Source organism: Larus michahellis, chromosome 8 (genome assembly GCF_964199755.1).
Source record: "Larus michahellis chromosome 8, bLarMic1.1, whole genome shotgun sequence".
NCBI lineage: Eukaryota > Metazoa > Chordata > Aves > Charadriiformes > Laridae > Larus > Larus michahellis.
The window spans coordinates 17,677,912-17,694,890 of NC_133903.1; the positions used below are offsets into that span (position 1 = coordinate 17,677,912).

The window sequence follows — 16,979 nt, forward strand, 5'->3', positions numbered from 1 at the left end:
CCCCGCTGTCCTGGTGTTCCTGGTGGCCTCCGCTGTCCTCTTGGCCTCGGTGGCAGGAACGCGGTGCCCACGCTGGGCGCAGGGTGCTCGGCCCGGCTCCCCGTCCCCCTCCAGCCCCTCCACTGGGCTTGGCACCGGGCCGGCACCAGCCGTGAAAGGACAAAGCCACCGGGAAAGCGGAGCTGCCCTGGATCCGTCCCTCACCCAGCGTGACCCCGAGGGCAGCAATGGTCTCCTGCCCCCAAAAAGCCGCGGGGCGGCCGGTGGGAGCCCATCCAGCCCCTTCCCCGGCGAGCCAGCGGGCACCTTCAAAACCTAAGGGCAACTGTGGCCACATCCCGCATCCCCCCGGCAAGGATGCCATGGGAGGGCCGGATCCGGCTGCACCCCCAGCCCGGGCCCAGCGCAGGAATGTGCTCCAGCCGGCGGGTGTTCAGTGGGGGCCAGAGGGTGGTGAGGGGCAGAGCGGGCGCTGCGGGACCCCTGCCCGGAGAAGGGATTTCCATCCAGCACCTTCCCCTTCCACATCTGCTGCCCGTCCCGGGATGGGGCTGGGAGGGGGGTTAACCCTCGGCAGCCAGGGGATGGATGATGCCCCCCACCCTGAGCATCCCCCCCGTCAGGCTAAGGGGGGCGGCCCCTCACTCTCCCCGGGGTGCTGCCTGCGGCACCCCATGGGACTCGCTGCGGGAAGGAGCGCCCGGGGATGCTCACGGGGAGCGTGGTCCCCTCCAGCGGGTCCCCCGGGATGCTCCGGGGGCCCAGCATGGGACACGACCCCCCCAGCAGGGACAGCCGCACCAGGGGACGGTGACACCGGGGCAAACACCCCACACGCACCCAGCCAGGAGGAGGCAGCCACAGGCAGCCCTGCCTGCACCAGCCCCCTTCATTCCTCTTGCTCCAAGCTGGAAACCCCTGGGGGAGCAAGGCCTGTGGTGCACAGCCTGCCTGGGAGCCCCCCCCAGCCTTCCTGGGACCCCCCAGCCTGACCGGGACCCCACAGCTTTCCTGGGACCCCACAGCCCGACTGGGACCCCACGGCCTTCCTACAACCCCCAGCCTGATTGGGACCCCCAGCCTTACCGCGACTTCCCCTCAGCCTTCCTGAGACACCCCCAGTCTGATTAGGACACCCCCCCGCAAGCCTGCCTGGCACCCACCCAGCCTTCCTGGGAGCCCCCAGCCTGACCGGGACCCCCAGCCTCACCAGGGAATCCCCCAACCTGGCCAGGACACCACCCCCCCCCAGCCTTCCTGGGACCCCCCAGCCTGGCCAAGACACCTCGAACCTGCCTGGGACCCCCCGAACCTGCCTGGGACCCCCCAGCCTGGCTTTTCCCCTCCTCCACCCCAGCCTGTCTGGGACCCCCTAGCTTGTCTGGGACCCCCAACCTGACCAGGACCCCCAACCTGACTAGGGTGTCCTGCCTAGCCTTCCTGGGACCCCCCAGCCTGGCCAGGGCCCCCCAGCCTGGCCCCTAGCCTGGCCCAGACCCCCCAGCTTGCCTGGGTCTCCCTAGCCTGACCGGGACCGCCCCCCCCCCCGAGCCTTCCTGGGACTCCCTAGCTTGACTGCGACCCCCAGCCTGACCAGGGTGCCCCCCCAGCCTTCCTGGGACTCCCTAGCCTTACTGGGACCTCCCCGGCTTGGCCCCCAGCCTGGCCAAGACCCCCCAGGCACGGAGTGGGGGGGGCAGAGGCAGCACCCACAGCGAGCAGGGCTCGGGGGGGCGGTGGGGGGTGGGGGGGGATGGGGTGAAGCAGGCGAGCCCCCCCGTTTGCCCTGCGCAGGGGCCGGGGGAGCCGGTGTGGGGGGCCCAGCTCCGGCCACCGCTGCCAGCCCGATGAGGCGGCGGGGGGGCGGGGCGCACAGACACATACACCCCCCCCACCCATCCTCCCCCCGCCCCCGGGGGTGTCCCCGGCCGGTGCAGAGCCCAGGGGCTACAGCATCCCGGGGCCGGCGGAGCTGCGGGGGCCGGGCCCGGGGAGCTGCGGGGCGGGGGGGGTCCGGCCGGGGCGGGGGCGCGGGCAGCACCTCCCCCCTCCCCTCCCTCCCTCCCCTTCCCTCTCGCCACCCCCCCACCCCCCCCCCCGCACCGCTCCCCTCCTCCTTCCCCTCCCCGCTGAGGGCGGCCGGCGCCGGCCCGTCCCGTCCCGGGGCTCGGCGGGCTCAGCCGCGGCTCCGCTCCGCTCCGCTCCCCCCGCCCCCGCCAACCCCGGCGCTGCCGCCCCCTCCCCATGCGGGTGCCCCCCCCGGCCCCGCTCCGCCATGGCCCGGCTCTCCGTTAAGGAGCACCTGGACGGGATCCTCTCCGACTTCGAAGGTGCGGACGGCGCTGCGGGACCCCCCCACCCCCCCACAGCGGGGAGGGGGGGGCGGCGAGACCCCCATTCGGGGCTCGGTATCGCGGGACGGGGTGGGGATGCCCCCCGGGGGTGGGTATCGGGGGGGGGGGGGGGGATGCTGCTGGGGTTGGGCGTCTTGGAGGGATGGGATGCCCCCCCCCCCCCGCCAGGGGCTGAGCATCGTTGGGGGCTGCGCTCCCCCACACCCCCCGGGGGGGCTGGTTATCGTGGGGGTGTGTGTGTGTGTGTGTCTGTGTGCGCCCCTGGGGGGCTGCGCATCGGGCAGAGATGGGATGCCCCCGCCCACGACGAACTGGGTATCGGGGGGGCTGCGTGTGTGTCCCGTCCCCCCCCCCGCCCCCTACTCCGGGGGGCTGGGTAGCGTTGGCGGGGAGGGAGGGGGATGCCCCCCGGGGGCTCCGCGTCGTGGGGGGGCTGCGCGTCGTGGGAGTGATGGCATGCCCCTCCCCCCCCCCGGACTGGGCATCCTGAGGGGCTGCGTCGTCCGTGTCCCCCCCCGCCCCGGGGGCTGGGTAGCGTGTAGGGGGTGCCCCCCGGGGGCTGCGCGTCGCGGGGGGGGGGGGAGGAGGCTGCTTTCACCCCCCATGAGGGGGTGTCCCCGCGGGGCGCCCTCCTTGGCACCCTGGGGGGGGGTGTGGGGGTGTGGCGGGGTGCGCCCGTGGCGGGGGGGGGGGCGCCCGCGGGGTGGGCGGGGGGGGGATGGCTACAAAGCTCTTCAAGGGGCTGTGGGGGCTGCGTGTGTGCGCTCCCCCCCCGGGTTCGCGGCCGGGGGCCGGGGCCGGGGCCGGGGGGGGGCGGGCGGGCGGGAGGGAGGCGAAACCCGACCCCGGGGTTGCTGCTGCCCTCGCCGGGGAGGAATGTGTGCACCTACCCCGGGCACCTTAACCCCGCCGCTGCCGGGACACCCCCACCCCACCCCCCCGTCACTGCCATCCCCCCCACACCTCATCCACCACCCCCCCGAAACCGAAACCCCCTGCCAGCCCCCCTAAACCCTCTGCCACCCCCTCCATCCCAGCCGTCCCCCCAACACCTCACCCACCACCCCCAAAATCCCTTGCCACCCCCACACCTCACCCACCGCCTCTCTGAACCCCCCTGCCACCCACTCCATCCCTGCCACCCCCCTACTCCCGTGAAACCCCCTGCCGCCCCCCTCCATCCCTGCCAGGCTCCCCCCAACCCCCTGCTATGCCCCCTAAACCCCCTGCCACCCCCCCCACCTCACCCTGCATCTTTCCCCCCCCGCCACCCATCACTCCGGACAGGGTCTGGGGCAGCCAAAGCCACGGGTGAGGACGTGTAACCAGGGGCGGGTTTGGGGTGAAAAGAGGCATTTTATCATGCTCCCCGGTGGTGCCGAAGCAGTGAGATGGGTGTGGGGAGGGGGGTCACCGTCCCCATGACCCCCGGCAACCTGGCCGGTGGAGCAGGGCCTGACCGGCCGGAGAAATACCTGCCCGGAGGAGAGCTGTTATTAGCAGCGCCCGTGCCCTGGCCCCTGACCCCTGCCCAGCCCCGGGCACAGCGGCAACCTGGGGAGGGGACAGGGACAGGACCCCCCCCATCGCCGTGCTGCCCCCGCCACCGCGGCCAAGCCAGGGCAGCAGCCATGGGGCCGAGGAAGAGGAGGGCGAGGGCGGCCTGGTGCCGTGCTGGGGCAGGCTGGCGCACGTGCCGGCGTGGCAGGGATGAAGGGGCGCAGCGTGGGCCGCCCCCCACCTCCCCCAGCCTCCCCGCCGGAGGCAGCCACCCGCCGCTTGGCAACGGGGGTGAAGAAGGCTGCCTGGCGGGGGCCCGGGCCCCCCGTGCTCTCCCGGGGCCTGGGGAACCGGCTGCCGGCACCAAACGGTGCCGTTTCGGCAGAGCTGGCAGCAGTGCGGCTCCCGAGGGGGCCCAGCTGGGCCGCAGTGCCCAGGGGGAGAGGGCCCCCCCACCGCTGCCAAGCACCCGACGGCTGCTCCGGCAAGAAGCTTTGCAGTAGAGCCAGGCGCTGTGATGCCCACGGGGCGGCGGGGGGGGTTGGGGGGTGTGTGTGCCCATGTGGGGGGCACATTGGCACCACCAGCAGCCCCGGGGCCACGGTGTGGGCTCGTGGTTGCCATCGCTGCTGCGAAGCTGCGTGGGAGGCATGGCTGCAGCCTCCCGTGTGGACTGGAACTTTCCTGCTGCGTGTAGCCATCGCTCTGGCCTGCCTCGCCATCAGTAGGCTTCAGGGTTAACGACCTGTAAGGGGGCAGGAATCCTTCCCAGCGTGGCTGTTTGGATGGGTGGAGGGGGAGAGGGTCGGGTGGGGGGATTCGGTTACTCAGGGCCAGATCCCTTACAGGGGGAATAAAGCGGGCAGTGTGCTCTGCGGGGAGCTGGCGGCACCAGCCGGCAACAGATAAACAGCGGGGGACAATGATAAAAAACGCGGGGGACAATGCGGCAGGGCTGGTTTCCCATCTGCGACGGGCTCACAAACGGCCCTTTGGCATCCGGCTGCGCAGGGGGCACCCCTGGGTGCTGGCACGGCTGGGGGTCTGCGCACAGGGGTGGCCATGGGGTGGGCTGGGGAGGGGACAGAACCCAGTGGGTGCCACTCTCATGCCACCATTTTTTTTCTTTCTGTCCCCAGCACTCAAGAAGTCGTTCGAGGCGGAGGATGGGGACAAGGTGCCCGGCTCCCCACCGCTGTCCCCGGGCACCGAGAGCCACCGGCTGCTGCAGGCCGGCCACCCGCCACGCTCGGGCACGGCCACCGTCCCCAGCCCGGCTCCCAGCCCCGTGCTGCGCAGCCGGCTCAGCACCAGCCTCTCTGCTGGCCGAGCCAATGGCACCACCGGCATCACCATCGCCCGCGCCGCCTCCTTCCAGACCCGCCGGGGCTTCGCCATAGGGCCGGGCAGCGACGGCGAGAGCCTCCGCAGCTCATCCTCTAGCCTGGAGAGCCCGGCACCCACTGGCCCCCCCCAGCCGCCGAGCAAGCCCCTGGCCACCGGCCCCAGCTTGAAGAAGGTCCCGTCCCATGGCAGCGTCTTCCCGATGGAGCTGGAGCATCCCCTCGGCGGGGCCACCGCCAGCCACAGCTCGCTGCTGGCGCTGGACCTGCACATTGCCGAGGAGCTGGGGATGGGGACCCCCCTGCCGGACCCCCTGCCGTGGGGCACCCAGAGCGACCAGCCCCACACACACCAGCCTTCCTCCTCCTCCTCCTCCTCCTCCTCCTCCTCCTGCTCCCTGGCCCCATGTGATGCCACCGGCGCAGCCCCGGGGCTCTCCACGCTCCCCGAGGGGCCGGGGGGGTGGGACACGGCCCCCCACGTCCCACCCCGGCCACAGCTGAGGGTCAGCCTTGGCGCCAGCCCCGGCCTGGCCCGCCGGCCCCCACTGCTCCTCCGGGGCCAAGGGGAGACAGCCCCGGTCCCCGCAGTCCCCTGCCCGGGGAGGGCTGAGGGGTCACGGCCACCGCTGGCCCCCCAGGCCGCCCCCTTCAAGCTGGTGTCCCAGCCGCAGACGGTGCAAGTGAGCTCCCAGCCCGCCTTCCTCGGGGGGCTGGTGCTGGTGCCAGCCATGGGGACCCCGGCAGCACCCGGAGGCGGTGGCAGAGTCGGGGTGACCCCCCCCAGCACAGGGCTGGCGGGGCCGTGGGGACCCTGCGTGGTGGTGGCTGCTCCCGGCAAGGCTGCAGGCGGCGGCTGGGCTGCGGTGACGCCAGAGCACGGTAGGACTCGCTCCTGTCCCCTCTCCCCACCGGGACTCCCTTGCTGGGCATGACGTTGCCAAACCCCCCCGCCTCGGTGACCCCTGCCGCCTCCAGCCACCCCAGCGCTGCCCATGCCGGGGAGGGTGGTGATGCGGGGCCACAGTGACGCTGGGGACAACGCGGCCAGGATGGGCCCCACCAGCTCCCCCCTCCCTCCCCGGTGGTGCTGTGCGGCACGTTGGATGCCGCCCGCCCGGCACGGCGCGTGGCGGCGGCGGCGGTGGGGGGGGCCAGCCATGCAGCATGAAGCCGAGCGCGGTGCTGGCAGGACTCCCGTCCCACCCGGCCCCGGGGTGCCTGGCGAGCTTCCCGCGCCGCCCTAGCGCTAATTGTTTTCCCCGGCGCGGGGAGACAGGTCGGGACACATGTGCCCCATTGGCGGCAGCGCCAGGGCCCCCGCGCGTGCCGGCTATCACCCCGCGATCTTGTCCCACGTCCAGCCCTTTCTTCCCTTCTCATCCCTCCTTCGCCTTGGCACGGGGGAGGGATCCTGTTCCACCCTTCCCGCTGGGGCGCAGGAGGTGGCGGGGGGCCAAGGTGCGCTGGGGCGTGCTCGGTGCGCGCCTCGTGCCGGGGAGGGGTGGGAAGGACGCGGGGCTCCCCGGCACAGCCGTACCCTCGGCTGCCACCGCGCCGGCGTGGGCACTGCCGAGCCCGTGCCTGTCCCCAAGCGCAGGGCAGGGGACCGCTGGTGTCCCCCTTCCCCGCGGCCGCGCCAGGGAAGGCTGGAGGACACCGGGGTGGCCGGGAGATGGCCACCGCCGCCGGGGCTCCCTGTTTAGGCGCTTGGGGCTGGTTGCCCGTCTCGCTGGGGTGTCATGGGAGCCGCCGTCGCCGGGCTCTAAGTACTGACGCCGGGGAAGGCATCCATACATCTGCTCCGGGCTGGTGAATCATCCCCCAGCAATGCCCGTGGCCGCGCGGCCCAGCCAGCCCGGCTGCCCCACCGGCCCGCCGCTGGCCAGGGAGGTGGGGACGGTGCTCGGGGCCGAGTCAGAGTGACGGGGACACAAGGGGACGGTGTTTGGGGCTGAGCCGGGGTGATGGGGACACAGGGGGATGGTGCTCAGGGCTGAGCCAGGGTGATGGGGACACGGGGGGACAGTGCTTGGGCTGAGCCAGGGTGATGGGGACACAGGGGGACACTGCTCCGGCATGAGTGAGAGTGATGGGGACACAGTGGGATGCTGCTCAGGGCTGAGCCAGGGTGATGGGGACATGGGGGACAATGCTTGGGGCTGAGCCAGGGCGATGGGGACACAGGGGGACAGTGCTCGGGCATGAGTGAGAGTGATGGGGACACAGAGAGATAGTGCTTGGGGCTGAGCCGGGGTGATGGGGACATGGGGGGACAGTGCTCAGGGCCCAGTCAGGGTGATGGTGACACGGAGGGATGGTGTTCGGGAATGAGCTGGGATGATGGGGACACAGGGGGATGGCGGTTGGGGCTGAGCGGGGGTGATAGGGCCATGGTGCTTGGGGATGAGCTGGGGTGATGGGACATGGGGGGACAGTGATCGGGGATGAGCCAGGGTGATGGGGACACAGGGGAACAACGCTTGGGAATGAGCCCGACACGGGGCGGGGGGGTGCTCGGGGAGAAGCCAGGGTGATGGGCACACGGGGGAACAGTGCTTGGGGCGAAGCTGGGGTGATGGGGACACAGGGTGTGGTGCTGGGGGCTGAGCCAGGGTGATGGGGACACGGGGGGACGGTGCTCGGGGCTGAGCCAGGGTGATGGGGACACAGGGGGATGGTGCTCGGGGCCGAGCCGGGGTTTGGCAGGGTGGCCGAGCCGGGGTTTGGCAGGGTGGCCGAGCCTGGCGTGCCCAAGCTGCGGAGCGGGGCGCCAGCCAGCGGGCAGCGCCTGGGCACCGGCTGCCCTGCAGATGGCACGGGGCTGGCAGGGGCTGCTGGCCATGGCGGTTTCTCTGCCAGGAAGAGGTGGGGACGTGCCGTTTCCTCTCCCGGGAGGCCACCGCAGCCCCCAGCCGCTGGCACCCGTGGGGTGGCAGTGGGGCGGGGGGTGGCACGTTTGGTCCCGCGCCCTGTGGGGGAAAGCACCAAGCGAGCCGGCGGCCGCCGTGTTTCACTTCCACGCCGGGTCGCCCACGCAGGGCCCCGGGCGAGGAGGAGGAGGAGGAGAAGGAGCGGAGGAGGAGCCGTGGGCTGCAGCCACCCTCCCCGCCTTGCACCCCAGGAGCCATTTGGCCCCGGTGACCAGCTCTCGGCGGCGGCAGCAGCCCCGGCTCTGGCCGGCTCGCCCAGGTAGGGGTGGCCGTGGCGGCGGCGGCGGGCAGGGTGGCGTGCGGGCAGGGTGGGTGCTGCCACCGGGGCAGGGTGAGCCCCTAGGTCCCCGGTCCCCTGTGGGCGGGCACGCGCGGAGTTTCACCCGCCGGCTCACTTCTGCTTCTGCTCGCCGTGGCTCCCGACTGCGCCACAGCCAGCCGGCCAGGCAGGATGGCTCCCGGTCCGGCCACAGATGGGGATTGTCACCGCCGTCCCCTTGGGTTGCGTTTGGCGCTGGGAGAGGTGCCGGCATTTCTGGGTCAGGCTCGGCCGGGTGGGTAGAGATGCTCCTCGCCGGTGTGGTGGACACCTCTCCCTCCACATCCCCCAAATCCTCCATCCCTGTGCCAGAGGGGCCAGATCCCTTTTCCCCACCTGATCTGGAGCCACGTTCTCCCCATCCGATGCCCAGTTTGGCACGGCGGCGAGCAGCCAGGCCGGGAGCTTCTCTCCCGGCTCATCCTCTCCCAGCGCCCTCCGCCCCTGGAGCCTTATTACAGACTTCCCTAGGGAACCGGGCAATTAGCCCCGCATCAGTAATTAAATCCGTGGAGGAGACCACGGACCCGGGATTACCCGCCCCTGCCTGGAAAATAAGAGCATCTTTAATGAGTCCTCGAACAGGTCTGGCTGCAGGAGCCATTCGCCCCGGAGGTGCGCGGTGATGCCGAAGAGCTTCCACGCGGCCGCCCGGCTGCCAGCCGTTGCCCATGGCAGTTTTCGGCAGCGAGGGCAGGGACAGAGGGTGCGGGGATCGGGTCCCACCCGGGGTGGGGGGACAGTTGCGGGTGCAGCAGCCGGTGTTGCCAGGCACCCCACGGCTCTACCCGCCGCCCCCTTCGGAGGGTACAAGGACCACATCATGGCTGCGGTGGGCGGCTGCATCACTTGGTTCTGTCCCGGCAACCGCCGGGGGGGGGGGGGGGGGGTGACAGGGACCGGGGTGTGGGGGGGGGAGCCGCTGGGTGTCACCGCTATCACCAGGAAGTCCCCGGCTGTTTCGCCACTTCCGAGGAACACCCTGACTGGTGGCAGGGAGGGGGGGGGAGCTGGGACACATGGCACTGCTGTCCCCAACCCTGCCATCGCCCCTGTCACCCCATGGCAACAGCATCCCTGGGGGTGGCGGTGGGGGGGTGGGGGTGGCACCCAGCACCCTGTGCCCAGCGGTGGGTTGCACCCACCGCTGGGCACAGGGTGCTGGGTGCCACCCCCGTCCCCGCCACCCCGGGATGCTGTTGCTGTGGCAACGGGGATGTTTGTCTCCATCATCTCTTGGTGCCCCCAGGCTGGCCCCTACCCACCCGTGCCTTATACCCAGGCTTGCGTGGCACACGGCGGTGGCCTTGGCAGGGCATCTGGTCTCCGTCGGCAGCCCCGGCCATCGGCAAGCTGCCGCCCCGGCTTCGCCGCCGCCAAGAACCGGCTGGCACATATGTGGCGTGGGCGGGGGGGAACGGGACGGGACGCAGGCGCCGTGGGGCACTGCGGCAGGGCCACCAACCCTCGCCAAGGAGCCGGTGGGTGCCAGCGGGGATGGGACCCCCGAGCGCTCCTGCTTCTCTTCGATGCCACCGCGGCCACCCATGGGGGTGATGGGTGCCATCCGGGGGTGGGGGGTGAGGGGGGTCATCCCTGTGCTGGTGTTCCCCACTTGCAGTGGCCTGGCTGGAGGCCGAGCGATGCCAACTGCCAGGTGGGCACCTTCCCCAGCCCACCGGGCAACCGGCAAGCTGGGCGCAGGGGCTTGGCTGTGGCGGGGAGGGGGCTGGGAAAGGGTGGGGGGGCCGGTGGGGGAGGAGAGAGAGGGGGAGGGATGTTGCCATATTGCCATGCTGGTCGTGTGTGGGAGCGGCAGCCTCGCCAGAGCCGGGTTTGGTGCCAGCCGGGGGGCTGGCTGGCTGCGGCGCTGATGGGGACGGGGACGCTGATGGCGCCCGGGGGACACCCCCCCCACACCCCGACCGTAGCGGGGTGCTGAGCGAGGGCACTGCGGCGCTGAGGTAGGACCCGAACAATGGCTGTGCCGGGCAGTGGGAGGAGGAGGAGGAGGAAGAAAGGGCTCGGGGGGCCCCCCAACCTGCTTCACAAAGGGCTGGGGCGGGCGCGGAGCTCTGGTGGCCCCCACGGTCCCCCGGGTGAACCCCGTGCCTGTCCCCAACACCCCCCCCGGGCTACAGGGGGGGTGCCCGGGTCCGATGTGGGGTGACACCTCCTGCTGCGGGGCTGGAGCGGGCGCTGCAGGAGGTGGCCTCGGCGTGGGTGGCAACGTGGGCTGGGCAAAGGGTGCCCATGGTGGCCACTGTGCCCCATGTCACCACCTCCCAGAGCATGGTGGCATGGCAGGGTTTCGGACAGGGCTACCCGCCGGCACAGCCACCCCCAGGATGCCACCACGCCGCCTCCCTGTCCCCCTCCGTCTGCGGGGGGCCGGCGTGTTCCGTTGCCATGCCGAGCCTCACCGGCTGCCAGGAATGTGCCGGGGCTACGTGTCCGCCGGGGTGACTGCTGCTGGGGCAACGGTGGCTGCGGAGGGGTGGGCACCGGCGGGGGTGTGTGTGGGGGGGTTGTCCGGGCTCACCCGCCTTCGCCCACCCGTGCAGGGAGCAGCCTGGAGCCCCAGGAGCACAGCATGGAGCCGCCGGCCGCGCCGCCGGAGGAGGAGGAGGAGGAGGAGATGCCCCTCACCGCGGCGCCCGGTCCGGCGGGTTGCCAGCTCTTCGGTTATGTGGGAATCGAAGCCGTGCTCGACCAGATGAAAATCAAAACCATGAAGATGGGCTTCGAGTTCAACATCATGGTTGTGGGTGAGCGCTGGCTGCGGGGTTTGCGCCCGGTTGGGGTGGGAATCCTGGCTCTGATGCCACTATGCTAGGGGACATTACGCTTTTATGGAATTTTAAGGGATTTAAGCAATAAATTGAAGAGGAGCGACATCCTGTACCTGATAATATAGCGGTGCTGATGGGTGAGCTCATCCCAGCCGCTGGGATGCTCCCAAATGGATACTAAGGTGTTACCACTTTGGGGAATAAATTTATTGGGGGAGGGATAAACCGGAGCTATGGAATGTGCCATATAATGGGTGCCAAGGTGTTATCACCTTGGGGAATGAATTTATTGGGGGATGAACCGGAGCTATCCCAACATCTGGGATGCTCCCAAGTAGGTACCAAGGTGTTACCATCCTGGGAAATAAATTTGCTGGGGGATGAGCCGGAGCTATCCCAACCTCCGGGATGCTCCCAAATGGGTGCCAAGGTGTTACCATCCTCAGGAATAAATTTATTGGGGGGGAGAAACCAGAGCTATTCCAACCTCTGGGATGTTCCTGATTGGGTCCTGAGGTGTTATCATCCTGGGGAATGAATTTATTTGGGGTACAATCCAGAGCTCTCCAGATTTCTAGGATGCTCCCAAATTGGTGCCAAGGTGTTATCATCCTCAGGAATAAATTTATTGGGGGGACAAACCGGGGCTATCCAGACTTCTAGGATGCTCCCAAGTAGGTACCAAGGTGTTATCATCCCAGGGAATAAATTTACTGGGGGAGAAACCGGAGCTATTCCAGCCTCTGGGCTGCTCCCAAATGGATACTGAGGTATTGATTGCCCTGGAATTAATTTATCATGGGGGATAAACTGGAGCTGTCGGCGTCCCCTGCAGGGCAGAGCGGGCTGGGGAAATCAACGATGGTGAACACCCTCTTCAAGTCCAAGGTGAGCCGCAAAGCCTCGCAGCCCGGCCAGGAGGAACACATCCCCAAGACGGTGCAGCTGCAGTCCGTCACCCATGGTAAGGTCACCACCATGGGGTGTCCCACCAACCATGGGGAGAAGCAGGGGACCAGGGCGGGGGGATGGTCTGAGGCTGTGTTCGCGGTTGCTGACCTGCGTCTCTGCCCCATAGTCATCGAGGAGAAGGGTGTGAAGATGAAGCTGACGGTGACGGACACGCCGGGGTTCGGGGACCAGATCAACAACGAGAACTGGTAGGACACGATGTGGTGCAGCATCCCAGCTTGGTGGGTGGCAATTTTAGGGGGGGGAGGTTGAGCTCAGATGCTGTCCCCCCAACTCTTCATCCCCAGCTGGGATCCCATCATCAAATACATCAACGAGCAGTACGAGAGGTACCTGCGTGAGGAGATCCTCATCACCCGCAAGAGGAAGATCCCGGACACCCGCGTCCATGTATGCGTCTACTTCATCCCCCCAACGGGTCACTGGTGAGTCCCCACTCACAGCACCCATGGGTGCTCCCTGCTTGGTGGTGTGGGTCATCCTGGGGCGATGGTGGTAGGGTCACGTCGGGACGGTGATGGTGTTGTCATCCTGGGGTGATGGTCATGGCGGTCACCCTGGGGTGATGGTGGTGGGGTCAACATGGGGTGATGGTGGTGGTGGGGTCAGCCTGGGGTGGTGATGGTGGTGCGGGTCATCCTGGGGTGATGGTCATGGGGGTCACCCTGGGGTGATGGTGGTCCTTGTCAGGCTGCGCCCGCTGGACCTGGAGTTCATGCGGCGGCTCAGCAAGATCGTCAACGTGGTGCCGGTGATCGCCAAAGCCGACTCCCTCACCCTGGAGGAACGGACAGAGTTCAAGCAACGGGTGAGGACAAATCCCCGAGGGGCTCCCGGGGTGCCGCGTGTGTCCCCCCCCAAACCCCAACTCAAGCCCTGTATCCCGCAGATCCAGGAGGACCTGAAGGCCCACGCCATCAGCGTGTACCCGCAGGAGGACTTCGACCAGGACCCAGATGACAGGGCGCTGAACGACAGGATTCGGGTGAGTGCCGGGATGCTGGGACTGGGGGTGCTGCTGTCCCTGGGGGGGACCCGGCAGCACCCCAGGGCGAGCATGCTCCTCTGCGCCGGCAGGAGAAGATCCCCTTCGCCGTGGTGGGGGCGGACCAGGAGCACCAGGTGAACGGCAAGCGGGTGCTGGGCCGCAAGACCAAGTGGGGCATCATCGAAGGTGAGCGGAGCCCCTTGCGCCCCCAGGAACAAGGCGAGGGTCCAACAGGGGGTGCGGGGAGCAGCACCCATGGGTGCATCCCTGCCCGCATGGGTGCTGAGGCGGGGGAGGGGTGCGGCATGAAGCGGTGCCGGTGCTCCGGTGGTGCCGGGACGTGCTCCCCGAGCATCCCGCTGCCCCGCTCTGCCTTGCTTTGCAGTGGAGAACCCGGCGCACTGCGAGTTCGCCCTCCTGCGGGACCTGCTGATCCGGTGAGGGGCGGAGGGGGGGACGGGATAGCAGGGGGGACAGCACCCCGCGGCGGGGGGGGGACGGTGGCAGCGGGGATGGTGACTTGATGCCCTTCCCTCCCCGCTGCCGCCCCGGGGCAGGTCCCACCTGCAGGACCTGAAGGACATCACCCACAACGTCCATTATGAGAGCTACCGCGTGCGGCGGCTGAACGAGAGCAACGGGCCGGCGCTGAGCCCCCCCAACGGGCTGCCCGGCAAGGGCGAGGGTGGCAGTGACCTCTGAGCTGCCATGTGTCCTGTCCCCCCCCCCCGACCCGGAGCCACCACTGGACCCCCACGGCTGTGCCCGTCCCCTGCCCACCAGTGGCTGCGCCCGGACCCTGCCTGGGATGAGGACACCCCGCCCCCTCCAAGAGCGCCACGCTGCCCCTGGGTTTGGTCCCCAGGTCCCTCGTCCCCAAGCTCCGTCATGGGCACAGACCCCATGCGTGACATTAAAGGTCAGCCCGGAGCCTTCAGCCTTCGCCATCATCATCCTCCTGCTGCACCCTCTGCTTCTGACGTGCCACCACCCTCCTGCACTGGGGCCACGGGGCGAGACCCTCCCCTGCCACGGTGCTGCCAGGACAGGGCGCCTGGTGCCATCAGCATCCAGGCACCCCAGGGAAGTGGCGGTGCTGCCGGCGGGGTGCTGGTGGCACCACGGGTGGCCGGGGTGGGGCAAGGTGCCGGTCCCCTCCCCATAGTCACCCCACCTACCCTGCCGGGTGATGGCAGCTGGCACGGCCGGACTTTGAGCCGCTTATCGGGTGGCGGAGGTGCTGGGAGGGGTGTGGAGGTGCTGGGAGGGGTGCGAAGCTGCCACCTGCAAGGGTGTGTGTAGGGGGGGGGGGTGCCACACCCAGCTGCTCCCCACTGTGGCACCCCCCCGCCAGGGGCACCCTCAAACCCCTCGGGTGTCCCCAGTGGGCGCAGCCCCGGCGTGGCGTGGGGGTGGGAGTGCCCCCTCGGGCAGTCCCCCCCCAGTGCTCCAGGGGTGCATGAAAGGTCCCTTTGTGCCTCCCACCATGGGCAGAGCCAGGGCACAGTGCCAGGACGGCAGCTCCCTGTCCCGTCCCGTTCCCGGCCCCCCCCGACCCCCCCGGCCCTGCCGCGGGGCTCAGCGTCACCACAAGCACCAGCACCCTTCGCCCAGCCCTGCGTTAATCATCCACCCGCCCGTGCCGCTGCCACTGCCAGCCCCCAGCAGCCACCTCGGCGAGGCGGTGGCGGCGGTGGTGGCGGTGGCAGCAGAGCCCGGGGGGGGGTCCTCAGCACGGGTGGCTCGGGGGGCCGGAGGCTCCCTGCCCCGCGCCCCACCCCTCCGTCCCGACACCCAGATAAGAGTGGCTACCAGGAGCACCCATTTCCCGGCACGCGGCGTGCGTGGGAGAGCTGGCCGGGACCATGGCCGTGGCGACGGTGAACCTCCGTGCCGTGACCTCCTGGGTGGGCATCGCCCGGCTCTTTGCCGTCGTGCTGTCCTGCGTCGCCTTCAGCTTGGTGGCCTCCACGGGGGAGTACAAGAGTCCCTATGGGACGTGGTGCATGTTCACCTGGTGCTTCTGCTTCGCCGTGACGCTGGTGGTGCTCGTGCTGGAGCTGCTGGAGCTCTACTCTGCGCTGCCAATCTCCTGGGATGACTTCACCTCGGCTTTCTCCATGCTGGCGGCGTTGATGGTCTTCACCACCTCGGTGGTCTACCCCTCCACCTCCATCGGCAGCCCCTGCAGCAGCCACTGTGCCCAGAAGGCTGTGGCCACCACCGCCTCCTGCCTCTGCTTCCTCGCCTACGCCCTCGAGGTGGGGCTGACCCGCGCCAAGCCGGGGGACATCAGCAGCTTCCTCTCCACAGTGCCAGGGCTCCTCAAGGTCTTTGAAGTCTACGTGGCCTGCCTCATCTTCTCCTTGCTGGATAGCTACGCTTCGGAAGCCGGCCTGCAGTGGTGCGTGGCTGTCTACTCCATCTGCTTCATCGTCACCTTCCTCATCATCATCTTCACCATCGGCCGGTGCCTCGCCTACATTCCCTGCCCGCTGGAGAAGATGCTGGTGGGCTACAACGCCCTGGCCCTGGTGATGTACATCACCGCCACCGTCCTCTGGCCCCTTTACAGCTTCAAGGACACTAAACGCCCCAACCCCTGCAACAGTGAGTGCGCCTGGAACAAGCACCTGGGGGTCACCTTCCTCACCATCTTCAACCTCATTGCCTACTTGGTGGACCTGATCTACTCCACCAGGATGGTCTTCATCAGGACCCCTTCATAAGGGCTCTGGGTGGCCCCTGTGGGGCGAGGGGTGGTGGGACGCGGCTTGGGGTCCGGTGCTGGTGTGGGGCTGCCGGTGGAGCTGAGGAAGAGGTTGGACGCCTCGGAAAGCTCCTTCTCCCCGCGCCAGAGTGGAGAGGCACCGGGTGCTCCTGCAGGGAGCCCGGCCTGGGGAGGGGGCCTGGTGAGGGGGTCCAGGGTGCTCCCGAAACCCTGGAGCTGGAGGGGAGGGGGGGGCTTTGGGATTAAACTGGGTCATTTTTCACTTGCTTCTGCCTCCTCTTTCTTCCCTCTCCTGGCTTTCTGTGGGATCCTTCCCGGCGGCGTGGGGGGCTCGGGGGTGAGAAATGGCAGGGGAGGGGGGGACACCAGCAGCACTGGGGGGGCGCTGGTAGTGCCTGGGGGGCGCCACCGGGTTTCAGCAAATCCTCTTTTCTCCTCCTTGTTGACTCGGCACCGGAGTGAAACAGGGCATGACCAGGAAAAACCCAACCCGGATGATTTTTTGCCTTGGCACCAGCACAGGACCCTGCCGAACTGGTTCGGGAGGAATGCGGCTGCTGGTGGTGGTGGGGGGGGGTTTGCTGAGAGCCCGCCAGGCCCTTGTCACCAGCACCGCCAGGTCCTGGTCCCCACCACCGTCACCCCAGCGGGAGCCCCACTGGGTTTGGTCCCAGCCATGCTGGCAGGAGCCCAGTGCCTGCTGCTTTGCCCCTTGGGGGCTAACGGGGAGTCCCCTACCCGGGAGGGGACACAGGGCAGGGGGATGGCTGTCGCCCTGTGCCACCAAACCTGAGGGTGCTGGGACATGTCACCAGGAGGACGGTGGCACCGCAGGGCAGTATACCAGGAAGATGGCAGGCAGATACGGACCGGTGCCAGCAGGGGAAGGTGTGCCCGATGGGCAGAGCTCCTGGCACAGCAGTCCCGGATGTGGGATGGGTGCCACGGGCCACCCCGGAGACTTTTGGGGCCACCGGCCCCAGCCCACACTGCTCTCTCTGCTTCTCGTTGCCCCAGAACTAGCCCCAGCCTGGGGCCATCACTGAT

The 16,979-nt window shown here is 69.3% G+C and overlaps 2 protein-coding genes across 6 annotated transcripts; both read left to right on the forward strand.

Moving 5' to 3' along the window:
• The first annotated feature begins 2,186 nt into the window (after nt 1–2,186).
• LOC141747560 (septin-12-like) lies at nt 2,187–13,903 on the forward strand. Of its 5 annotated transcripts, XM_074598008.1 has the most exons (11): nt 2,187–2,330; nt 4,994–6,079; nt 11,014–11,217; nt 12,077–12,205; nt 12,320–12,401; nt 12,501–12,638; nt 12,904–13,021; nt 13,103–13,198; nt 13,291–13,387; nt 13,587–13,638; nt 13,759–13,903. In XM_074598008.1, exons 1-11 carry the CDS (start codon nt 2,276–2,278, stop codon nt 13,901–13,903), a joined length of 2,202 nt encoding a protein of 733 aa, XP_074454109.1. In that variant the 5' UTR covers nt 2,187–2,275. The 5 variants fall into 5 exon arrangements, with proteins under 5 accessions (XP_074454109.1, XP_074454113.1, XP_074454111.1 ...); XM_074598012.1 differs by lacking the exons at nt 2,187–2,330; nt 4,994–6,079 and adding an exon at nt 8,251–8,389; XM_074598010.1 differs by lacking the exons at nt 2,187–2,330; nt 4,994–6,079 and adding an exon at nt 9,880–9,930.
• A 1,163-nt stretch (nt 13,904–15,066) lies between these two features.
• Nucleotides 15,067–15,930, forward strand: MYADM (myeloid associated differentiation marker). Its single transcript, XM_074598013.1, has one exon. It carries the CDS (start codon nt 15,067–15,069, stop codon nt 15,928–15,930), a length of 864 nt encoding a protein of 287 aa, XP_074454114.1.
• The last annotated feature ends 1,049 nt before the right edge of the window (nt 15,931–16,979 follow it).

Bases quoted from the DNA above. Each gene is read 5' to 3' on its own strand.
- LOC141747560 (XM_074598008.1), top strand. From the start codon at position 2,276: ATGGCCCGGCTCTCCGTTAAGGAGCACCTGGACGGGATCCTCTCCGAC. The intron at 12,402-12,500 runs GTAGGACACGAT...CTTCATCCCCAG, and splicing joins CAGATCAACAACGAGAACTG to CTGGGATCCCATCATCAAAT. The intron at 13,022-13,102 runs GTGAGGACAAAT...TGTATCCCGCAG, and splicing joins GGACAGAGTTCAAGCAACGG to ATCCAGGAGGACCTGAAGGC.
- MYADM (XM_074598013.1), top strand. From the start codon at position 15,067: ATGGCCGTGGCGACGGTGAACCTCCGTGCCGTGACCTCCTGGGTGGGC.